General features: G+C 45.7%; 1 protein-coding gene and 1 long non-coding RNA gene across 2 annotated transcripts; one reads left to right on the forward strand and one right to left on the reverse strand.

Annotated features, from left to right (window-relative positions):
• Positions 1–1302: 1302 nt before the first annotated feature.
• Positions 1303–26117, reverse strand: LOC119458611 (uncharacterized). The gene is made up of 3 exons (XM_049671307.1): positions 25938–26117; positions 21512–21563; positions 1303–1679 (listed from the first exon to the last, which is right to left on the reverse strand). The coding sequence occupies exons 1-3, from the start codon at positions 25990–25992 to the stop codon at positions 1376–1378; spliced, it is 411 nt and encodes a 136-aa protein (XP_049527264.1). The 5' UTR covers positions 25993–26117; the 3' UTR covers positions 1303–1375.
• On the forward strand, positions 18098–19424 carry LOC125947028 (uncharacterized). Its single transcript, XR_007468081.1, has 2 exons — positions 18098–18265; positions 19291–19424. It is a non-coding gene; the product is annotated as an uncharacterized LOC125947028 (long non-coding RNA).
• Positions 26118–26416: the final 299 nt, after the last annotated feature.

The following is a 26416-nucleotide window of genomic DNA, read 5'->3' on the forward strand; positions in this document are numbered from 1 at the left end:
GATGGTAGAAATCATAGCCATGAGCATGACACAGCAAAAATTACAATGAATCAGCGAAAAAAGATTAACACTCAAAAGCCACTGCAATAGGTTCTGACATGGCTACTAAGTGAAGGAAACATTAAAGCATGATGGTAGAAGTCATAGTCATGAGCATGACTCTGCAAAAATCATAATGAATCAGCGAAAAATGTATAGCACTCAAAAACTACTGAAATGGGTTCGGACGTGATTACTAAGGGAAGGAAACACTAACCGATGCTGGTAGAAGTCATAGTCATGAGCATGACTAAGTAAAATTGTGGTGAAGTCAGCAAAAAAAGATTAACACTCAAAAACCACTGGAATTGGTTTGGACGTGGGCACTAAGTGCAGAAAACACTAAAGGATGATGGTAGAACTCACAGTCATGAGCATGACTCAGCAAAAATGACAATGACTCAGCAAAAAATGTGAACACTCAAAAACCACTGGAATGGGTTCGGACGAGGTACTAGGTGAAGGAAAAGGCTGAAGTTGTTGGTCGAAGTCATAGTCATGACCGTGACTGAGCAAAATGACGACTCAGCAAAAAATGATTGACACTCAAAAACCACTGGAATGGGTTCGGATGGGGCACTAGGTGAAGGAAAATGCTAAGGTTGTTGGTCGAAGTCATAGTCATGACCATGACTGAGCAAAAATGACAATGACTCAGCGAAAAAAGCTCAAACCTCTCACCAAAAACCGCTGAAATGGGTTCGGACGTGGGTACTAAGTGAAGGAAACACTAAATGATGGTGGTAGAAGTCATAGTTACGAGTATGACTAAGGCTTTTGCCCTAAGGTCTCTTAGGTGCAGTTAAAGAGACTCCTGAGGACTCATGACATGAATGTCATGACATGCGTGCCATGTAGGTCATGAAAGAGCCGCCTACGTCTTGTGCTCTCATGGTCGTTTCGTTAACTTTGTAGGCTCCCCGCACACTGCTTCACATAACATCGATTCCCACAGGGCGTGGGATCTGCCGGCTTTTTTTCTCTGGCATGTTTTCGTTCTCCTTCCGCGTGCAGGAAAAGCGCTGCGATCGCGTGACGCTAATGCCAGACGGGAACCCTATTCTCAAGCACCTTCCCGGCGTGGCAGACACCGAACGCAAAGCGGTCGCTCGTTGGGGCACCATAAGCGCTAGACCTGATTCTAAACCTTCCTATTACCTCCGACCGTCATCGTGAGATTGGTTCTGCCACAATATTTTACACCCGCATTTCTCTTCGTGAATGTATGTCGCATATAGCGTTCGAAACATACAACTTGCGAGGTCAGAACATTTTATTACGCATTCAAAAAGTGACGGCATCTTTGTCGCCATCCATCAGCTGTTTTCATCATGCGTTACATTTGCTTGACGGGCAGTGGCGACGCATGCGTAGATTTCACAGAGCCGCAGCGACGGCACTGGCGGTGTAGTACCCGGCTACTGCTCCGAGAGCGGCGAGTGTGATGTAAACTGCGCAGTGACATCCCGCGGCTCCCCAGCTCTGGCAGCACGCAAACAAGCTCCCTTCGGAGACGTCGCCAATCGAGGACTGTGCGCAGGCGGCCAGGGAACCTGCCACAACTCCGCCGGAACCGAATCCTAGGCAGTGAATCACGCACAGCAGGCAGCATGGGGTCAGCAATCCGAGCAGAGCTCCCACTGCAACAAAGACATTCACGTGACAAATTTAATGCAGAACACAGATATTGAGCAATGCTCATAACGATCCGCCTTTTTTCTCTTCGTATGGGGCCTACGCATAGTGAAGAATGAGGCAACGAGTATTTTATGCAACGGTTGACTATATACAGTGACACTTTTGTCCAACGACTAAAGCACAGGAGCGAAGTCGAACAGTACAGACCATACTAAACTGTTGCCGAGGGCATGAGGTCGTACCTGCGCTGACCGCTCCATACACCAGAGGTGTTGCAGTCAACAGCCTATTAGAGGCGTTCAATGCAAGGAGGCTGCGAATGCGTACAAGTCTTCCGGGGTTTGTCGCGGTACGCACACGTTGCATGGCAGTGGTATTAAAACTATGGCTGTATAAGGGCCACTCTGGGGACCTTTCAGTGATGCGATGTGGGCCTCGCGTAGCACACCGTCACGCGACCTATGTTAAGAAAACAAACCAAATAAACAAAGTTTGGGGCCAGGAGCTCACGACGACTACGCAAATGCACCGGCCTGAAGGTGAGTTATACAGTGTGAAGCGCTCGAAAACATTATATGTCTGTCTTCACAGTCTCCTGAAAAAACTACATAATTCTAGGAATTTATCATTAAAGGGAATGCTGGGGCATGTTAGGGGTGATGTACAGGAACATTTTCGAGTGTGTTGCTTAAAACGCCATGAATGAAAATTCCTAAACCCTTGTTTTCTTCTTTTTGCAGGCTTTTTTTAAAGCTTATAATTGTTTTTAGCTCCCTTTGAACAGACCGAAAAAACGCGAACTGGATGCCGACCACTGCAGACGCGTGCACATCGAGCTCCGCATGATCTCCTTTTTCATGTGGTTCATCCCCTGAAACCGTCCGGAAATTGTCACCTGCTTGTAGGGGAAGTGCTCCGAGATCGGTGAACACCACTTTCACTGAATTCGGACCATTTTTTCACGATTTAGCGGCCTTTTGTGATTTCGCCCATGTGAAGCCTCCTCTACCTTGAGTAGGGAAGCGGCGGCGACGCCGGGAGACGCGCGCCCGAAGACGGCAACGACGACCTCGCCGTAGTTACCGCGACGACTATGACCTCGACTAAGGAATCGCAGCCAATGACTCAACAAACCACACTGGTTTAGAGCGAAGAGGTTATGGACTTTGCCGCCAAATACCGGGACGATGAACAACCGCCCGGGAATTGCACCATGACGTCCGCGCACGCCAACGTGCATTTTCCCGCCCAAAAGGAGACTGACCGCGCAGAGAAGGGTTGGAAGATATTCCAATCGCTCAGAGCAAAGAAGAAACAGGCAAAAGAGCAAAACTTACGGCGAGGAGGGTACTTCTCCGCGGACAGCAAGCTTACAGCAGGCCACCATACCAGAACACCGGGGTCGACCCGCAAGACACAGGCCCCCGCCCCTACCCAAGGACGATCTGAAAGTGGTCTTCCGACCTAACCAGGGACTGTCACTGAGGAATATGACCAGCCAAGCGATTTCCGACGCAATAGGGGATGCCTGCGGAGGAAAAATCAGATGGGACCAGTTTATTCTCCGCATCCGGCCGGGTTCCAAAATAGCACTAGCGTCCACCCCAGATACGACCGTCGCGATGGCAATGAGGGGCGTCACGTCTTTGAAGATCAACGGAAGACCGCACCCGGTCAATGTCTATGTCAAACCAGGCGAAGGAACCAGGAAAGTGTCATCCACGGTATAGAGCCGCCCACTTCGTCAGACTATCAAAGAAAGCATCCGTTTCTTTTAGCACCCGGGGCGTGGAGCTGGTAGAGGCTCGGATGTTGGGAGACTCTCAGAGTGCTGTCTTACATTCTTCGGGGGGCCTGGCGTAACACGCCAGGCCCGGCGAACGCACCCGCTATGCAGCCCACGACAACGCAGCAACCACAAACAGAGTCGATAGCATACCTAGTACAGCAGACGCAGCTTGTATTTGCCAAACTAGGACAGATGGAACGCACCATCAGAAGTACGACGTCCTGCACCCAATCAGAGGCTCGAGTGACAATTTTATACGGGCGCTCGATACGAAGAACGCTTTTGACACAACCTCACATTACTCGATCATAGAAGGCCCGGAGTCCATAAACTGTGGCCGTCGCATATACGCGTACGTTAGGTCATTCCTGACGCACCGAACGGCGACAATAGGTTTGGGGTCGACTAGGTCCGACCCTTTTGACCTCCTGAACAGAGGCTTCCCGCAAGGAGCTATCGTTTCTCCTATCCTCTTCAATGTGGCCATGGGTAAGCTCGCTATTGAACTACAGGAGGACCCAGATTTAGGCATCGCTACTTACGCGGACGACATAACCCTTTGGACGCGAAGAGGGTCGTATTCGCAGAAACAAGACACACTAAAGAGAGCAGTAGACTAGATACTGGCTTTCAGAGACGGAGCAGGGATGAAATGTTCGCCTGAGAAGACCGAGCTGATCAGAGTCAGCGCTAAATACGCGAGAAAAAATGACATTGTACCGATAACCATCCACCTCCATGGACGTCCCGTCATGGAGGTGAAAACGCTGCGCATTCTGGGAATGTGGGTACAACAGAACGCAGGCACAACCCACACCATCCAAAAGTTGAGAGGAACAACAGGGAACGTAGCCGGTATGATAAGGAGGATAGCTAACAATAAAGATGAGCTAACTAAAGTAGAAACGATCAGACTGGTCCACGCCTTTATAATTAGCAGGGTGACGTACGCACTCCCGTACCAAGCACTAACAAACCAGAAATGAAACCAGTTAATACAATCATAAGGAAAAGCGTCAAGGCAGCGCTTGGCATCCCCGAAAGTGCTAATAACGAGAAAGTCGAGAAACTAGGCTTCTACAACACCTTTGAGGAATATGCGAGCGCGGTCCTCATAGCTCAAAGAGAGCGGCTCAGCTCAGCGAACCAGGGGAGTGCAGTCCTAGAAAAGCTGGGTTTCACACCGCGACCACTATACTGCGACGAGGATACAGTGCTACTGGACAGGGACACGAGATCTTATATCACGGTGGCACCAATACCAAAGAATATGCACCCAACATACCATGCCGGTAGAAGACGAGCATGAGCTGTAACCCTGCGGAATCGTTTTGGGAAAGGTTCGGCCGCGTACTACACAGACGCTAGGAGAGCCAGTAGAGAGACTCACACGCTAGCGGTTACCCAACAACAACGCATCATAACGGCCACAGTCGTAACTCGATCCACGTGCGCGACAGAGGCGGCTGCAATAGCCATGGCCATTGCATACGCGGAACCCAGAAACGAGTCGGCAGCCATACTGTCCGACTCGCAGACGGCATGTCGGCTGCTTCTCAATGGGACGGTACCCAAAATGGTACGCAGAATTCTGGGACAAACCTTGAAAGAACACCACGACATTATCTGGTGTCCGGCTAGCTCGAGGATTCAACAACCGAGCTGCGGCCGGGCCTTGCGCGGAACTTCTTCCAAGCACTCGTGGTATTCTTCTACAAAAACTGGAGGAACGCAGAGTCTACGGTCATCCACACAAGGGCCTTAACAGACAGCAGAGTAGGGACTGGCGGCGCATTCAAACAAACAGCTTCCCCAACCTGCATCAACTCAGTAAAATGTCCAACTAGATATATGGACGTCTGTTCATGGTGTTCCAACAAACCCACACTACAACATATCACATGGGAGTGCCTGGAAAGGCCTTCACATATTACTAGACCATACATAACATCACAACCACTCATGTTAAATAGGCAGTGGGAGGCATGGCTTGCGGACGATGGAAAGGAGAGCCAAGTGACTCTCCTGGGCAAAGCCCAGCGAGCCGCTCGCGCCAGTGGAGCCCTGGACTAAGGGCCAAACCACGCTCGCCTAATTTTTCTTTTTGAAATAAAGTTTCTTTCTTTCCTTCCTTGAACAGACCAACGTAGCAGCACATCTGTATTTGCAGAGAATGGGAGCTATGTTATGGGTGGCAAGTACCGAAAGTTTCAAGTGTGGATAGTTATTACAAGCATTGTAGAAAATTACTTATGCAAGTGTTCCAGTAATTGCGTATTTTACCAACCTCGCAGGAAGTTTCCTTGTTGCCCTGATTATTCATTTTTTTTAGATTACAAGCGCTTCACTAGCGTCACGGCGTTAAAAGCTCGTGCGGGTCTTGATAACCTTTCCCATCGTCGCCAACTTGCTCGCTTAACTCTTTCACAAAATTTACCATCATCCGTTGCTTCATGACGATTTCTTCCAATCACCCTCAGCCGTCTTTCCACACCGTGACCATCCTTTCAAGATCAAACGCCTCACATGCCGCACTTCATCTTTTGCGAAATCATTCATACCCAAAACCATTATTGAGTGGAACCGGCTGCCTCCTACAATCGCAACTAAAATGAATACATCAAATTTTCATGAACTTCTAAAAAAGGAATGCGATGCGTAACTTTTCTTCTAGTTCTGCTCCGTTCACCGTAATGTGTTTGATTTTTTTTCTGTTTTGTTTATTATGTTGCGCTTCTTCATTATGCTTCATTGAGTGTTGCTGTTCCACCACATTTTTATTCTTGTCGCCTATTCATTTATTGCGTGTCTCTAGATTGTCTTAAATTGTCTTGGGTTATCTTGGAATTACATAGTCCCCCCCCCCCTATGTAATGAAATAAATTTACAAAAATACTCTACCTGACACAAAGATAAAATTTTTAATAAGACACATGTTTTTGCGTATATGTGTGCGAATTTCCAAGAGCGTTAATCAATTACAGCGCACGAAATATTCCTTCAATGACGATGATTATTTTTGCCATTTCCTTCCCGTTTCCTAGTGCGAAATCGTCCCCCCCCCCCCCCCCAGCTTGTTGAGTTAATCAGGTATGCCATACATGCTTTTTTATTCTGGCATTTCTGTATGCATCTCCTTAATCTGTTTTCTCTTTCTCAAAAATACTCTATCTACATTGAACTTATGCCTGTAACATATGCCGGTACCTATGCATCTTGCTTAACTCGACGGCTGACCGGTCGATGCTTCCGTACACTTTAAGTCCAAGCGCTTCTGGGAGGCATACGTTACCTACGGGTCACAGTGGGTGAATTCCTTCGCATTCCATTAGGATATGCTCATCCATGCAGACAGTGCATACATGAGTCATCTGTTGCATTTGCAACAGATGCTTCATCTTGTTGTGAATGCATACAAGTGCCTCGTCCTGTTGCGAATGCATGCAAATGCTACAAAGCGCCATACGGCCGTTCTCGGCTGTTTCACAGTGTTCCGAGAGAACCCTACACCACACCAAGTTTATATTTGATAAAAATGAGTTGCATGACAAGTGTAAAGCGTGGAAAAACTGTATTTCTGGTTTAATTATCATCTTTGCAAATATTTACTTAACGCTCACTTTCTCCCTATTTTCATCCGCTATACGACATTTGTAATATGTTTCACCGGTGTCACGGGAGGGACTGAACGAGGAAGTCTGTTTACATTAGGCGAAAATAAGATAGAGGTTATGAGAAACGTGAATACGAAGTACAGAGCGTGTGAATTCCAGCATTTGCATTACATTTCGTAATCAAGCTCACCAGAGCGTTATAGGTGTGTTTTACCAAGGACGCAGAATTTAGTCCGCTGTCCTAAGTGAACTAAAACTTCCATCAAGATCCCATTTTCTAAAAATAGGGAAAGTATTACAGCCAATTCGCATGCGAAGTTAAATGTATGTGCAAGAATTACAGCCTTTGCAAGAACATTCTTCGTCAAGTAGGAAGCGTTATGCGGCCTTATGCACTATGTTTCCTAGTGTCCCGAGAGAAAAGCGAGTCAAGCGGAGTTCGTATTTGTAGTAAATTGAACGCATGCAATGGGTAATGTCACGTAGGGATGTGCGAATATTCGATACTTTCGAATAACAAATCGAATAGTGTCCTATTCGATTCGGTTTTCGAATCGAACAGTATCTATTCGTACACGGGAATATTTCTCGAATACTATTTGAAAACGGCAACTGCGCCCAAATAAACATTAAATTGGAGCAAAAGTAAGGCAAGTTTTCACCCTCGCAGGCAAAGCATAAACATCAAGCATGTGTCCTATGTTAAGACGCATCGCTTTCTGGGTGTCATCATCGACCGTAACCTCTCGTGGACCCCTCACTGCGTCTACCTGAAGAAGAAGTTATTTGCTATTGCACAGGTATTCAAATTTCTCTGCGGGAAAAACTGGGGTGCACCAGTCCATTCTATGCTGCAGCTGTACAGGGTACTGTTCCTGGGACTCCTTCGTTACAGTCTGCCAGTTTTGTCAAATACATGCAAGACGAACATTCGCGCTCTTGAGAGCATACAAGGTCAAGCCCTACGCACGTGTTTAGGGCTGCCTCGGTGCACCTCAACAACAGCAACAATAGCCATCGCGAGAGACCATACGATTCAGACACACGTAGCTGCCGACTCCCTCAGAGCGCACATTCGTCATCTGTCAAGGATCCCCGACGATCACTTAGCTTCCCTGCCAGCGGAGAGACCTCAAGCCACCTTTTCAAAAGTGATTAGCGCCCATCAAGAGTGTATACCGTCATCGTTTACACCGGCGTCGAAGCCTTCATCTCCCCTGTGGTGCCTGCGACAGCCTCAAGTGAATTTTTCTATTCCCGGAATCACTAAGAAGGCCAATCATCCATCGCTGGCTCTGAAGCAACTGACGCTCCTATTAATGCACCAGACATATCATGACTACATACATATATATACCGACGGCTCGACCTCACCTACCAGCTCAACTGCCGCATTCGTCGTTCCAGCCAAGCAAGTTACAGTTAAATTCAAATTGTCACTTATGACTACATCTACGTCGGCAGAACTTGCAGCCCTCCATGCAGCTGTGACCTACGTCACCGGAGAGCCGGCACAGAAATGGGTCATATTCTGTGACTCTAAGGCAGCCCTTCACAGTATCAAGTCAGCCTTACATCACAGAACTTACGAGCAGATGATATCCGACATCAGGGAAGTACATCACCATGCTCTGGAAACAGGGCACAGCATAGTCTTCCAATGGACTCCTGCTCACTGTGGCATCATCGGCAACGACACTGCTGACAGGGCTGCCCGATCTGCCCACGAAGACACCCAGACGCGTACAATACCATTGACAAGGACGGACACTGCCAGGGAACTTCGTCTGCTTGCACGCAAAACGTCACAAGCTTTATGGAGCTCAAGTGCATTCAATTGCCGATTATATAAGTTGGACCCCTTGCTACGGCTACAACTGCCATCTAGCCTTTCCCGCGGCGAAGCAACCCTGCTGTGCCGCTTGTGGCTGGGAGTGGCGTTCACGAACGCTTACTCACATCGTATAGGAATGTCCGAGAGCCCGATATGCGACTCCTGTATGTGCGAGGAAACCATCGAACACCTATTGTGTACCTGTCCTCGCTACGACGTACAACGCCTCTCTCTCAGGACAATTTTAAACCGGCTGGACTCGAGGCCGTTCTCTGAGTCAAAGATACTCGGACCGTAGCTACACCCGTCACTGGCACAAAAAACGTTGCGTGCATTAGTACTGTATTTGAAGTGCACCGGTTTAAGAGACCGCCTATAGTGTCCCTGTACATCGTCCCACGTGTACTCAGTGCTCATTCTCTCCCTATTTTTCTCTTTCTATCTCCCCTTTCCCTTACCCCTAGTGCAGGGTAGCAAACCTGATGCTCTTCTGGTTGACCTCCCTGCCTTTCCTCTCCTTGCTCTCTCTCTCTCTCTCTCTCTCTCTCTCTCTCAAGCATAAGAACGTGCGCAGTGGAACAGGCTACATTGCTTAGGTAGCCATACTTTAGAAGTAATACTATCAGTCGCACTGTCTGAAGAGTCCCGTGCATGCGAAGGAACTCCGTGTTTCCTCTAACGCTCCATTTGTGCTTTTAATAAACAACACTTCATAACGTGCTATGCAATGACCGAAACTTGCAACCTTTATGACTTCTAGATGTGAACAATGTGAGCATCGCTTCATATCAGTTGTGATAAGGGCTGCTCATTGTTCGAAAAGTATTCACAGACTATTCGTATTCGATTCGATCTTAAAAACGCCTATTCGCACACCCCTAGAATTATGCGCGGCAGAACATTAACGCTTATGCAATAATTGGAAGCCTTGCGAATCATTACTGAACCCTCGATTTTTTACCAGTATCCTCGGTGAACTGAACGAGTCACCTTGTTTATAATTCATGGACATAAAAGGGGTGCAGGTTATGGGTGATGTGAAGGTAAGGATGGGCAGGTAAACTGGCCGCTCGCGGAAGCTTGCGTGTATTTGCGGGCATCTTTCACACTCGGAAAAACACTTTTATGTAGCACGTATTGAGCAACAGAAATCTGTATCGGGTTTTCTCATGTTGCTCTACAATCTTCTCATTGACACTTTTCACCTAACTATAATAATTGAGAACTTTATTAATTAATTAGGACTAATTATCTCATTAGGCGGAATGCAAAAAAAATCTGAATGTCTCCAAGCGATGCCTTGGCTTTGTCCAGCTACGTCGCAATCGCATATTTTTAAAGTTTGGCTCAAGTTACGTGGGGCACCCTATACACTGTCACCCACTCCCCTCTGCAATGCCTAGGCGTGAGGGTATAGAACATAAAATAAATAAAAATAAAATGTGTTACCTGGCCGAGATCCCATAAAGATGAAGCGTATGGCCGGACGTAAGTGATATATAATTGTTTCTTTAATGATCATGGTTTAAGGGAAAAGGTACGTTTTAGGTAACTGAGCATACAAATGGATTTGGATGCTACGTAATCAATGTGATCAGCCCATGACAAAGAGTTGGTAATGTGTACATCAAGATACTTATAAGAACCAACAGATTCAAGCGGGACTACGTTCAAAGAATACGAGTAGCTACGAAAAGGCGCATGGTTACGGGAAATTCTCATTGTTTTGCATTTAGAAATGTTAAGTTTCATTTTCCAAAGCTCGCACCAATGCGTAATATTATTAAGGTCTGTTTGAAGGTTGAAGGGACTAAAGCAAGAGTGCACCTCTAACATTTACGGAGCCCCTAAGCTGACTGCCTTCTAGAATGACCGATTTATGCCAACACCTCACAAATAATAATTTCCTGACAAGTCACTGCTTCAAATAACGGTTCATTCATTCATTCATTAGATTAAAATAGAAGATTATGGAACTGCACCTGTGGCATAGTTTTCTTTTGCACTTGGAAAATAATCGCCACGCTTCTGCATTAAGCGTTGCGAGTAGATATTCTACAGATCATCTCTAGTACCTATTGATCGCAATTCCAGGACACCGTGAATATCACTATCATGCAAATATTTTCCCTGGAGATATTCTGCCGCACTCAACAAAACGTGCTATCTATGAAAATATTATCTCGTCGTGCGCTGACCTGCATGAGGCTTTTCATTAAAAATATTGTCATGCGTACATTGTTCTACTGTTGGTGGTGGATTTTCACCGGATTGTCCCTGATATGAATTAAGTTGTGGTTATGCACAAGCGCATACTCTACCTGAATTTTTAATGCGAAAAATTGCTACTTTGACACTATCTATCTATCTAGCCGCCTACGACTTTGTGCTCTCATGGTCGTTTCGTTAACTTGGTATGTACCAAAATTGGCATACTATGACAGGAGTATATGACGAGCATAAATGGTATGTCATGACATGCGTGTCATGCAGGTCATGAAACAGCCGCCTACGACTTTGTGCTCTCATGGTCGTTTCGTTAACTTGGTATGTACCAAAATTGGCATACTATGCCAGGACATTATGACGAGCATAAATTGTATGTCATGATATGCGTGTCATGTAGGTCATGAAACAGCCGCCTACGACTTTGTGCTCTCATGGTCATTTCGTTAACTTGGTAGGTACCAAAATTGGTATAGTATAACAGGAGTGTATGACGAACATAAATGGTATGTCATGTCATCCATGTCATGTAGGTCATGAAACAGCCGCCTACCTCTTGGTGCTCTCATGGTCGTTTCGTTAACTTGGTATGTACCAAAATTGGCATACTATGACAGGAGTATATGACGAGCATAAATCGTATGTCATGACATGCGTGTCATGTAGGTCATGAAACAGCCGCCTACGACTTTGTGCTCTCATGGTCGTTTCGTTAACTTCATCATCATCATCATCATCAGCCTATATTTTATGTCCACTGCAGGACGAAGGCCTCTCCCTGCGATCTCCAATTACCCCTGTCTTGCGCTAGCGCATTCCAACTTGCGCCTGCAAATTTCTTAACTTCATCATCCCATCTGGTTTTCTGCCGACCTCGACTGCGCTTCCCTTCTCTTGGTATCCATTCTGTAACCCTAATGGTCCACCGGTTATCCATCCTACGCATTACATGGCCTGCCCAGCTCCATTTCTTCCGCTTAATGTCAACTAGAATATCAGCTATCCCCGTTTGTTCTTTGATCCACACCGCTCTCTTCCTGTCTCTTAACGTTAGCCCTAAGATTTTTCGTTCCATCGCTCTTTGTGCGGTCCTTAACTTGTTCTCAAGCTTCTTTGTTAACCTCCAAGTTTCTGCCCCATATGTTAGCACCGGTAGAATGCAATGATTGTACACTTTTCGTTTCAACGACAGTGGTAAGCTCCCAGTCAGGATTTGGTAATGCCTGCCGCATGCACTCCAACCCAATTTTATTCTTCTGTAAATTTCTTTCTCGTGATCAGGGTCTCCTGTGAGTAATTGACCTAGATAAACGTACTCCTTTACAGACTCTAGAGGCTGACTGGCGATCCTGAATTCTTGTTCCCTTGCCAGGCTATTGAACATTATCTTTGTCTTCTGCATATTCATCTTCAACCCAATTCTTACACTTTCTCGATTAAGGTCCTCAATCATTTGTTGTAATTCGTCTCCATTGTTGCTGAATAGGACAATGTCATCTGCAAACCGAAGGTTGCTGAGATATTCGCCGTTGATCCTCACTCCTAAGCCTTCCCAGTCTAAGAGCTTGAATACTTCTTCTAAGCATGCAGTGAATAGCATTGGAGAGATTGTGTCTCCTTGCCTGACCCCTTTCTTGATAGGTAACTTTCTACTTTTCTTGTGGAGAACCAAGGTAGCTGTGGAATCCTTGTAGATGTTTGCTAAGATATTCACGTATGCCTCCTGTACTCCTTGATTACGCAATGCCTCTATGACTGATGGTATCTCTACTGAATCAAATGCCTCTTCATAATCTATGAAAGCTATGTAGAGAGGTTGATTGTGCTCCGCAGATTTCTCGATTACCTGATTTATGACAAGGACATGATCCATCGTAGAATATCCCTTCCTGAAGCCAGCCTGTTCTCTTGGTTGGCTGAAGTCAAGTGTTGCCCTGATTCTATTGGAAATTATCTTGGTGAATATTTTATACACTACTGAAAGCAATCTAATGAGTCTGTAATTCTTCAGTTCTTTAACGTCTCCCTTCTTATGGATTAGAATAATGTTGGCGTTCTTCGAGCTCTCTGGTACACATGAAGTTGTGAGGCATTGCGTATAAAGGGCCGCAAGCTTTTCAAGATGATATCTCCTCCATCTTTGATTAAATCTACTGTTATTCCATCTTCTCCAGCAGCTTTTCCCCTGGTCATGTCTTTCAAGGCCCTTCTAACTTCAGCGCTAGTTATAGAAGGAGCCTCTGTATCCGGTTGATCACTATTTTGAATGAAAGTAGCTTGGCTGTTTTGGGCACTGTACAGGTCAGTATAGAATTCTTCCGCTGCTTTTACTATGTCATCGAAATTGCTGATGATATTACCATGCTTATCTTTCAGTGCATACATCTTGCCTTGTCCTATGCCAAGCTTTCTTCTTACTGATTTAATGCTGCGTCCATATTTTACGGCTTCCTCAATCTTTCCCACGTTATAATTTCGAATATCCCTTACTTTCTTCTTGTTGATTAGTTTTGACAGTTCAGCGAATTCTATCTGATCTCTTGAGTTGGACATTTTCATCTTCTGTCGTTTCTTTATTAGGTCCTTTGTTTCTTGGGAGAGCTTACCTACTGGTTGCCTTGGTGCCCTACCTCCCACTTCAATTGCTGCTTCTGAGATCAACCTAGTTACGGTTTCATTCATTACCTCTATGTTGTCTTTATCTTCCTTTTCTAAAGCTGCATATTTGTTTGCAAGCACCAGCCTGAATTCGTCTGCTTTTACCCTTACTGCCTCTAGGTTGGCCTGTTTCCTCTTGACTAATTTCACTCTCTCTCTCTTCAAATTGAGAGAAATCCTAGACCTCACTAACCTATGGTCGCTGCACTTAACCTTACCTAACACTTCTACATCCTGTACTATGCTTGGATCGGCAGAGAGTATGAAATCTATTTCATTCCTTGTTTCTCCATTAGGGCTTTTCCAGGTCCACTTCCTGTTGCTGCGCTTCCTGAAGAAGGTACTCATTATTCGGAGCCTATTCCTTTCCGCGAATTGTACTAACATCTCTCCTCTTGCATTCCTAGAATCGATGCCGTAGTTGCCAATTGCTTGCTCACCAACCTGCTTTTTTCCCACTTTTGCATTGAAGTCGCCCATGACTAAAGTATACTGAGTTTGCACCTTTCTCATTGCTAGTTCAACAACTTGGTACAACAACTCCCGGGTTCGAGTCCCGGACCAGGACGAAGTTTTCTTCAACTGCGAGGCTTTCTTTCGAGGAACACGGTTTTGTTTCCATTGTAGCAAATTGCTACATTTGGGTGGATGTCTCAGTTTCCCTTTAATTACTTATCTCCACCTAGCGGATTTCCGCTGAACTATTACGTCATACAGTTGCCTTTGCTTCGAGTTGTCGACAAATTCGACTTCGCCCTGCCATCTGCTAGCCGCCTGGTTAGCTCAGATGGTAGAGCGGCTGCCCCGGAAAGGCGGTGGTCCCGGGTTCGAGTCCCCGACCAGGACGAATTTTTCTTCAACTGCGAGGCTTTCTTTCGAGGAACCCGGTTGGGTTTCCATTGTAGCAAACTGCTACATTTGGGTGGATGTCTCAGTTTCCCTTTAATGGTATGTCATGACATGCGTGTCATGTAGGTCATGAAACAGCGCCTACGCCTTGGTGCTCTCATGGTCATTTCGTCAACTTGGTAGGTACCAAAATTGGTATAGTATAACAGGAGCGTATGACGAACATAAATGGTATGTCATGACATGAATGTCATGACATGCATGTCATGTAGGTTATGAAACAGCCGCCTACGTCTTGGTGCTCTCATGGTCGTTTCTTTAACTTGGTATGTACCAAAATTGGCATACTATGACAGGAGTATATGACGAACCTAAATGGTATGACATGATGACATGAATGTCATGACATGGGTGTCATGTAGGGGTTGAAACTGCCGCCTACGACTTTGTGCTCTCATGGTGATTTCGTTAACTTGGTATGTACCAAAATTGGCATACTACGACAGGAGTATATGACGAGCATAAATGGTATGTCATGACCTGTGTCATGTCGGTCATGAAACAGCCGCCTACGTCTTGCTGCTCTCATGGTCGTTTCGTTAACTTGGTAGGTACCGAAATTGGTATAGTATAACAGGAGTGTATGACGAACATAAACGGTATGTCATGACATGAATGTCATGACATGCGTGTAAATGTAGGTCATGAAACAGCCGCCTACGTCTTGGTGCTCTCATGGTCGTTTCGTTAACTTGGTATGTACCAAATTGGCATACTATGACAGGAGTATATGACGAACATAAATGGTATGTTATGACATGAATGTCATGACATGGGTGTCATGTAGGTCATTAAACAGCCGCCTCAACAAAAATGACAATGACTCAGTCAAAAAAGATTAACACTCAAAAGCCACTCAAATGAGTTATGACGTGGGTACTAAGTGAAGGAAACACTACAGTATGCTGGTCGAACTTATAGTCATGAGCATGACTCAGCAAAAATGACAATGACTCAGCGAAAAAAGTTAACACTCAAAAACCACTGGAATGACTTCGGACGTCGGTACTATGTGAAGGAAACACTAAAGGATGCTGGTAGAAGTCATAGTCATGAGCTTAACTAAGGCTTTCGCCCTAAGGTCTCTTAGGTGTAGCTAAAGGGACTCCTGAGGCTCATGACATGAATACCATGACATGACTGCCATGTAGGTCATGAAAGAGCAGCGTACTAGAGATGGGTCGCTCAGGAGCGAGCCGGATCTTGTGAGCGGCTCTTTTTAAAGAGCGAGTGAGCGGTCGTTCAGTAAAAATGAGCGGCGGTTCTTTTGGAGAAAGGGGGCCGGTTCTCTCGCGTTCAAAGAGCCATGCCGATGCGTTCCGTCAGAGCCGGGTGTTCTGCTGGATGCGACTTCCGCGCCATCTAGTAGCGGTACGAGAAAGCAACTGCCCTCCCACCCTTCCTCGCAAGAGTTGCCTTCACCCCCTCGCCTTCAGCTGAAGAACGAAAGAACCACCGCTCACTTACTGAACCACCGCTCCCTCGCTCTTCAAAAGATCCGGCTCGCTCGTGAGCGCTCAGGAGCCAGCCGCTCTTTTCGCCTCGGCTCCCTCGCTCTTCAAAAGATCCGGCTCGCTCCTGAGCGCTCAGGAGCGGGCCGCTCTTTTGAAGACCGAGGGAGCCGTGGTTCAGTAAGTGAGCGGCGGTTCTTTCGGCGGGAGGAAGCCGGTTCTCTCTCCTTGAATGAGCCGTGCCGAACCGTTCCGTCAGAGCTGGGTCTTCTGCTGGGTTTCGATGTTTTTCCATTTCTGACCGACGAATGGTGGCCGGTGTGGGCCGACTCGCGCTACTGGTACTCGCTCGCAGTGTGTGTTGTGCGCAGCAGTCCCCTTGGTTTTTTTTGTACGTCTTATGGTGTGGCACCCGATGCCATCGAGGGGAGAAGTAAAGAAGTCTTAATTGGCAAAGGATGGTACCGTTCGTTGCCTGCTGCTGTTCGAACGATGTCGCACAATTCTCACCGATCGCACATCGTGAGCTGGTCCAATAACACTTCGAAGATGGTCTTCCGTGTCTTTAAAGGGCCCCTAAACCATCTCAGATATTTTTATTGCGATAGCAATTATATGGACACTTCAACCGGATTTCTGCCGTCGGCGTCGCCGTGAGGTTCCCTATAGATAAAATCTTCGCCGCGCGCCGTATGCCCGAGCGGAAGCGTGCGGGGACGCGCGCTATCACGGAGAGCGAACGCACTCAATCTCCCACGCGCAAGCAAGGAAGCGGGAAGCCAGCGCTGGAGGGACCGGGGGGGGGGGGGGGGGCGCACTTCTACTCTGCCAACAACCGCGCTCGTCGCTCGCTCGCACCGTCGCTTATCTCCACACGGCTATGCGCCGTGCATTCGCCGCTCAGTTTCCGTTGACGGGATAGACCGCACGTACCTTCGCCGCTGCGGCGTATATATGCGCTTGCTGCCAGCGTTTTGACAGTCGTCTGCAGTGTGATCTATTCACGTTTGTTTGTGCGCGCTCCCACCACGCTTGTTCATTCAGTTAGCAATAGTCGGGCCACATTCTCCAACGCACGCTACACATGCAATGCTGCCCGGATCGGCAGTGCAGAGCTACAGGTGTGTCCCTTATCGCACGCGCTGCCCACGGGAAGCGCTTCTCATCAACACCACCGTTTCACACGGGCCTTCTCGTGGTCATCGAGTCTCTCTTCATGTCGGTCTACTTACGCCGCAGCACACCTGCTTACTTAATCAGCTCATGTTTACTACAATTCATATTGCTACTAAACCCGCTCACCTTACTTCGTATGACATTGCTGTGTTGCTATCGCATTCATTGCTTCGCCCTTAGGGCGAAACTGTGACATTTGTTTTTTGAACATTTCAAGTAAACGCGCATCTAGTTCAGAATGCCGTCACGATCAACGATGCCAAACGTTGCAGCGCTACGCACTGCGGGAGTGCCACAAAAAAAAAAAAGATTTCCTTGCCGTACGTAGAGAGATGAGACCGGGACTCATATGTGTCGCGCAGATTCACCGCCGCTGATCGCTCGACGGCGCCGATATCGTCGCTAGGCCTTTTCTGGTTCCCTTCAAAGCTAAAACGGACGGCGCTTTGAAATGAAATACCGACCATAGAGAAAGAAATTCAACAAGAGGGGACACTCGGCAAAAACTGGCAACAGGAAACACGTCACCATACGTCACGCTATACTTTTGACACCGAACGTTAGCTGCCGCGAGCATCGAAAAAAAAAGAAAGTGAACTTAAGTTAACAGGCATTGATTTATTTTTTTAATTCTTTGCCGCAAAAACTAAAACGTTTTGCGTATAAATGAACTCAAGCTTTGCGACTTATGTTCCTTGCCTTACCTAGCCACAGATCAATGACGCGCCAGATACATGCGTCATCCGCCAGACACTCCCCCGAAGCCAGCGAGGATGGCTGCGAGCGCGTTTGAGCGCTCGCGCGCGGCGACCCGTCTATCTCCTTCTTTTTTTCTTTTTTAAATGTAACCTGGTTTATTGGGCTCTCGGCGTATTCTTGCGTTCCTTCTGCACTGGGACAAGACACCACTGCACTATTGGACTACGGCAAGGTGAGAAATCTTGTTCCACAGTCTACTACGCAATTAGGCTTACGGCACGGGACCGAGACTTAAGACGCAGTTAGCGAAAAACAGCTCGGCCATCCTGGCGCAGTTAATTTGAGTTAATGAATCGTGCTGAGACATGTTTCCGATGCTTCCTATGGGACTATTGTAACTTATTTCGGTTTTTGAGCCACACTGGCCGCACAGGGCGCCGTGTCGCAGTTAGCGAGAACTCAGCCGTGGTGTGTAGTCTAGTGCATCTTGCTAGGAGAAGTTTGTGCTGCTTTCTCTGACGCCAGACATTACTGAAAAGTAATTTCGTTACTTTCTGGGGTACTTTTGAGGCACGCTGGCCGCACAGCGCGCTGTGACGCAGTTAGCGATAAGCAGCTCGGCCATGGTGATAAAGTTAGTTTGGCGTGTAATGAATCTTAGAGGGACAAGTCTGTGACGTTTTTTGTGGCTCCGCAACAACATATACCTTCTTTCGGTACTCACGCCTGTTGAAAACGCGATGGGCGATTGCCAAGAGTGATAACATGGGGTGTGCTGCTGACGCCGGCAGAACACGCGAAAGATAACGCCGACGAACATATCAGAAACTTGTAATTCGAAAATTCCGTCTTCTAAAGGACTGAAAAAGGGCTTTGCACCCACGCATTTGTCTTGAGTGCCTGTTGCGTTCGTCTCTATGTATGTAGCGTACCGTCGCGTCGCCCGAGGCCAAGTTTTGGAAACGCGAAGTCGCCAGTGTATTTGTGCTGCCAAAGTGCAGGAAATAATGCCCGGAAATTGGGGAACGCTTTGAAATCAGATGTTTTCATATATGTTTGGGATGAGTCGGGTATTTTCTACGCCATGTATGTAAAAGCGAATTGCTTTTGTTTGTAATGCCGCCCATTCACCGCTTTCGCACGTTTCGTCTCTACACGCAATATACCTATGTCTAAATACCAAAATGACTCATGCTTGTAACATGCTGTTACGTGCTTGCAAATGTGACATGCTTGTAATTTACTTTTTTTTTTCAGCTGGTGCCGTCCGGTGGAGCTTCATACAGGAACTACTGCCTTACCTGCTGGTGTCACAACGTTGGATGAACGCACAAAAAGCGCGGAACGAGCTTTTATATAGAGCAAAATAAATATTTCCTCATTGCACAAAAGGCCTTGCGTCTACTTTGTGGAATTGCACGTGGCACAGATTCGATGGGACTTTACGAGATCGTTCGCAATCATTTTTACTAAATAATAAACCGATTCTGCACGAAGAGCAAAAAAAAAAGGGAGGGGAGGGGGTGGGGCGCAGCCGGCGTGCTAGCTTGCGTTCAAAATACGCGACGCTCACAAGCCGCAATATTTTCTTATCGTTGTTATCGCCTTCCGCAATAATTGTACACAAGAAGAAAATACGCTGATATTAGCGGCGCCGTCGGCTGCGATGCGAGCACAGTCGAGTCCGTCGTCTCCCGGCTGCAGCTGATGTTTTCGTTGCCGGTGGCGGAGGCGCGCAGGTTCGCGGTCGCGATTGGGCCATTGATGGTGCAGCGGGCGGGGCGCCGGCCGAACTAACGTCTACTTTGGACACCTCTCGCGCGGCAGACATTCTACGGCACTGGCGGCCGCGGCTCGCCGTCGGTATATGTGCCGCTAGCGTGGACGTGACCGGAAGTATGCAGTGTTTTGAGAAGCGCGTTGGCGATGACGTATGTCACGTGACCTTTCAAGAAGAACTCGGCGAGGAGGGGAGACCAGCCGATGAGGAGAGTAGCGAAGGAAAGAGCGAAACGAGCGAGGGCCGTTTTTCGGTCATCAAACGCGTGTAACTCCGCTATTACGGCACCATTTCGAAAAATTCTCGCGGCTACGTGTTCGTTGTAGACTCGTGCAAAACTGCAACACCACAACTAAATTTCGACCTCTGGGTGGTTTAGGGGCCCTTTAACGACAAGAGGTGAATGTACAGTTTACGTCCTGGTCTTCATTTGTGCTAATTAGTGTAGTCATGAAAATGTCGCCCATGACATCCACTTCAGGGCATTTTCTGAGCGTGTATCATTAGCACGTCAATAAAATGAGGCCAATGATCTGTTGTTTTATAATAGAACTTCATTTTTTTTTTCTTTTTTTTTGTTTTGTCCTGGTGTATGATGGCATGATCGCCAGTATCGCGCGTGCACTCAAGAGTAAAAAAAAAACAAAAAACGAAAGGTACGTGCGGCAGTTTTGTGGAACTTTCGTATGATTGTTGTATTGTACTTCAAGATATGATTTCTACATTCATTTTGCATGGCGTTACAGCTTACTCATATATAGTGAACGTACGTATGTGAATAAATGAATAAAGTTGAAACATAATGTACAATCATTTTGTGTTCTTAGTTTGACAAAAGTTGATTTTAAAGTACCACAAAAACGGACAAGCTTCTGTAATGACGATGAAGTTAAATATTTTTTTTCTGAAAAAGTACGTCGCATTCTGCCTGTCACAGTATCATAAGCATCTTATCCCCAATATCAGAAAAGAAAGCTTCATCACAACTAAAAATTCACGTTTTTAATATATGTAAAAATATTCTCTAAACATAGCGAAAATACCAATAACACGGTTATTAAATTAGCATATATCGTTTTTTTTTTTCAAAGCCACATAACTATATAATATGCATAGCACAGGTTCCACGTTTAAGTGAACCGGTGAGCCGTTCAAATGAACCGGTTCATTTCAGTGAGCTGAGCCGTTCCGAGCCGCTCACTGAAGTGAGCCGTTTTGCCCATCTCTACAGCGTACGTCTTGGTGCTCTCATGGTCGTTTCGTTAACATGGTAGGCTCCCGGCACACTGCTTCGCATAACATCGATTCCCACAGGGCGTGGGATCTTATTTTCATGTTGTCACCGATTCTTATAGCGAGAGTCTTGTCTAATCATACTTCGCGCGCGACGTAAATAATGGTGTACATTGTGAATGCATGCGAGCACCAGCGCTTAATACGGTGATACTGCCAGTGAACTGTACGGCGATACATGCATAAAAAGCCGACGAATATGGCCCGTGGGTTCGCTCGCCCCTATCGCTGTGACTGGACTGCTGCTTATTCTTCTGCGCACACGTTCGACTAATAACACAATTCCTAACTCACAGCACTGACCAGGGTACATTCTTCACCGTCACTGCACGGCCACAATATATGCGATGTCAGGAAATACTGCGCCAATGTTGCGTACAAAGTAATCTTTCCATCTGTACACACCTCCTGCTGCTGTCCAAGCGGCAGCGGTTGAAAGGACCACCATGCTGCAGACCTGCGCAATAGAAAATGGGCGCATAATCTCAGGCGGTCGTAGCCTTATAAAACTAGAACCAGAAGTATTTTACGGAAGATCCACTGCGGTTAATTTGATGGCGCGTGCAGCACAAACATGGCAGCTAAGGTTGCCTACCCTACCTCGAGCATGGCAGATGTACACGCTCGCACACTCCAGTAGTTTTTGCACTGGTTTACAAATATAAAAAAGCACGCAGACACAAAGGCATGTTGGAATCTAAATTACGCGAAACTTATTTGAGTTAACAAGGTAAAAGCAGTAGCTGATGAAACGAACGTGGCGGCGTCGCTTGTAGCTGTTTGTTTTCTGTCGCAAGGCCGTAAAATATGTACGTTGCTCGTCGAGAGAACCATGTCTTATGAGATGTGCGTGCACAGATAACAGAGAAGTAGAACAAATAAGCCGGCATATCCCACGCCCTGTGGGAATCGATGTTATGCGAAGCAGTGTGCGGGGAGCCTACCATGTTAACGAAACGACCATGAGAGCACCAAGACGTAGGCTGCGCTTTCATGACCTACATGACACGCATGCCATGACATTCATGTCATGAATCCTCAGGAGTCCCTTTAGCTACACCTAAGAGACCTAAGGGCGAAAGCCTTAGTTATGCTCGTGACTATGACTTCTACCAGCATCCTTTAGTGTTTCCTTCACTTAGTACCGACGTCCGAACTCATTCCAGTGGTTCTTGAGTGTTAATTTTTTTTTCGCTGAGACATTGTGATTTTTGCTGAGTCATGCTCATGACTATAAATTCGACCAGTATACTGTAGTGTTTCCTTCACTTAGTGCCCACGTCAGGACTCATTCAGTGGCTTTTGAGTGCAATACATTTTTCGCTGATTTATACTCATTTTTGCTGAGTCATGCTCATGATTATGACATCTACCATCATGCTTTAGTGTTTCCTTCACTTAGTACATACGTCCGAACCCATTTCAGTGGCTTTTGAGTGTGAACTTATTCGCTGAGTCATTGTCATTTTTGCTGAGTCATGCTCATGACTATGACTTCTACCAGGATCCTTTAGTGTTTCATTCACTTAGTACCCACGTCCGAACCCATTTCAGTAGTTTTTGAGTGTTAATGTTTTTTCGCTGGAGTCATGGTCATTTTTGCTGAGTCGTGCTCATGACTATGATTTCTACCATCACAATTTAGTGTTTCCTTCACTTATTGCCCACGTCAGAACCCATTTCAGTTGAAGTTGAAGTTTATTTGCATCATCACAATGCGGGAATGCTCGGGCAAAAAGTGAAAATCAATTCACTTGACGTTTATAAACTGCGCAAAAAAACGAAGACAAGAAATAAAACACACACGACACCACTGCTGGTGTCGTGTGTGTTTTCTTTCTTGTGTCTTCGTTTTTTTTTTTGCGCAGTTTATAAACGTCTAAAAGCTATGAACCAACTAGCCCGCCAGAACGTCCTACTAAAATTCACTTGAGAAGCGCCCGAGCCCCCATATACAAGGCATACAAAAAGGGCTACAATATGCAAGGCATTTTAATTGTTTATCATTGCAGGTCAACCTCTAGTGTTATACAGTGTAATATAATACGAACAGCTTGACAATAATTATAAATACATAAAAAACACTAACAGCAGTGGAAAAAATAGCACTGACATCATGGAATGAAATACTCTCGTATGTTACGTATGCTGCACATTTCCACATGAATGTTTTGGAAAATTAGTCTGTTTAACAGAACTGCAAGTGCATGACGTAACATTTAACGCCCATGCTGAGTACGACAAAATGGCACATGCCAATACTCTTTACTGCGGAATGGATATACAATGGTATTCGTTTTCAGCGACGATATGCTAAGAAATGCATGCTCGCAGTTATGTACAGATTTTTTCTATCTCATGCATAGAAAATACTCGTAACGTTTGGGCACGGGAACAATTTTAAGCTGATGAAACAGTTCAGCAGTGTGTGCATTGTAATCAGCACTAGCGATATGATGTAACGCCTTCTTTTGTAGCACATGCAGTTTGCTAATGTTAGACGATGTGGTACTTCCCCAAACCAGGAAACAATAGTTAAGATGTGATAAGAACAGTGTGTTATAAATTAACAATTTTACGGATACGGGAAGGTATGAGCGAAATTTTGCTAGAACACCAACACACCTATTTAGGCGAGACATGACTGAGCTAACGTGAGGATCCCAGCTCATGTTTTTATTGAAAAGTATTCCAAGCGTTTTTACAGTATCAACTATTTCAATGTTACAGTTTTTGAACTTTATCACTGCTTGTACAATAAGCGAACTTTGACGCGCGTGGAACAACACAGCTTTCGTTTTTTTTAATTTATTAACAGGCAATTTGCGGTGCTCCATGTACTAAGTTGTAACGCATTTTATATTTCAACATATTTGTCCATATTTAACTCAGTTGAATACAGCAAAGCACGCGATATTGATGGTATTGAGATAGCTCCAAGTAAACACGTGGTTTAAATAATAGCCCCTATATTGGCTTATGTATATAACTTATCAATATCTTCAGGTCACTTTCCAAAACTAATGCAAGTAGCTAAAGTCAGCATGATTTTTAAAAGTGGTGACAGAAATGACATAGCTAACTATAGGCCAATTTCGATTTTACCCATTTTTTCCAAGGGCTTGGAGAAGATAATTTATAAGCGACTAATGAAGTTTTGCGTGAAATTTAACTTGATTACTTCATCGCAGTATGGCTTCCTACCTAACAGGTCCACAGAAATAGCTCTCCTAAAGCAAAAAGAATTAATTCTTGAGTCCATTGAAGACAAAGAATTCTGCATCGGTGTATTTGTAGACTATTCGAAGGCGTTCGATCGGATCAATCATGAAATACTTTCGGAAAAACTGGAATTATATGGTATTCGTGGAATCGCAGCGCTCCTCCTAAAAACGTACCTACAACATCGATGCCAGCGTGTGGTGATAGGAAACCACGTGTCTACTTGCCCGAATATAACCACAGGAGCCCCCTAGAGAAGTATCCTGGGCCCATTATTGTTTTTGCTATATATTAATGACATAGCAACTATGAGCAACGATCCAAGTTATATTTTGTATGCAGATGACACAAGCCTCCTATTCAAAAGCAGCGACATGCAACACCTAATCTTGGTTATTAACGAAACTATGGAAAAACTTAGTGGTTTTTGAGTGTTAATATTTTTCGCTTGGTCATTGTCATGGCTTAGATGACACGCATGTCATGACATTAAGTCATGACCTATCATTATGTTCGTCATACACTCCTGTTATACTGTACGAATTTGGTACCTACCAAAACGACCATGATAGCACCAAGACGTAGGCGGCTGTTTCATGGCCTTCATGACACGCATGTCATGACATTCATTTGATGACATACCATTTATGTTCGTCATATACTAATGTCATATGCCAATTTTGGTACATACCAAGTTAACGAAACGACCATGAGAGCACCAAAACGTAGGCGGCTGTTTCATAACCTGCATGACACGCATGTCATGACATACCATTTATGTTCGTCATACACTCCTGTTATACATAACAATTTTGGTACCTACCATGTTAACGAAACGACCATGAGAGCACCAAGACGTAGGCGGTTGTTTCATGACCTACATGACACGCATGTCATGACATTCATGTCATTACATACCATTTACGTTCGTCATGTACTTCTGTTATAGTATGCCAATTTTGGCACATACCAAGTTTACGAAACGACCATGAGAGCACAAAGTCGTAGGCGGCTAGATAGATAGATACTGCCAAAGTAGCAAATGTTCGCCAAGAAATGCTTCGCGTTTAAAATGAAAACACATTTATGGCTTATCTACCTGTTGTCTCACATTGGAACACAAGTGACACCAACCCAGTGGGCCAAGGATGGGATAGACAAAATAGAACAAATATAAGAAAATCAAAGAAGTCGTTAGATATCTAGTATTTCATTAAGAGGTACATGTGTGTTATAAGTACCTACGAGCCGACATTAGCGTGCGTGTGATTTCTTTTCTAAGTTAGCGGAATATCTAAAAATCGCTTGTGGCATGCAACAGAAATCCTAAGCTTTACTACTTTCGCAGGCGGACATGTTTTTCACGAGAAATCAAAATCCATAGTCTAGGAATTACTCAAATTTCACTAATTATCCTTTAAGAAATTATTTTCTGCCTAGACAGCTCACTTACAATCAATCTCAAAATTATAATACGTGCCCTAAAGTAGGCCTATTTACTTAGTGATTAATAAAAAAGATTAGTGGTAAAATTTTCCTAATTATTCAAGTAAGCATTCTGAGTTCGTGTGCAAGTTGGCGCGGAAGTGGCAACAGCAACATGGCTCACCGTCCACCTGTCTGCACTTCGCAGGCTTTCCTGGCGTCTTTTCTTCTGTGGTCATGAACTTGCCTCTGATGCCTTAAGGCCCAACAGCATGCACGCGATTTTCGAGCGACAGCGACGGCGACGAGCGACAGGTTTTGCCGTCGTGGAGGGCGATCCGTCGCTGCCGCTGGTCGCGTCGCCGGTTTCTGGCCAGCCAGAAAATATCGCTTGTCGCCCGGAAGTCAGCGCGACGACATCCGCTGGGGACAGCGATTGGGACAGCGGGAACAACAACATGGCAGCAATCAGTCTGCCCGCTTCGATCTTAATTCGCTCCTGCAACTTGCTCTCTGCTGTGACCGCAAAGAATAAATAGTACAATCAGTCATCGCTTCACCTCATCGCTAGCTGAGAACTAAGTATCGGCGCTCTCTTGTCGTTAATATTGAGGTCGGTGGCCTGAGACGCCACCGAGAGCCTAGAAAGTGCTTTAAGGTTTA

Source organism: Dermacentor silvarum, chromosome 7 (genome assembly GCF_013339745.2).
Source record: "Dermacentor silvarum isolate Dsil-2018 chromosome 7, BIME_Dsil_1.4, whole genome shotgun sequence".
Lineage (NCBI taxonomy): Eukaryota > Metazoa > Arthropoda > Arachnida > Ixodida > Ixodidae > Dermacentor > Dermacentor silvarum.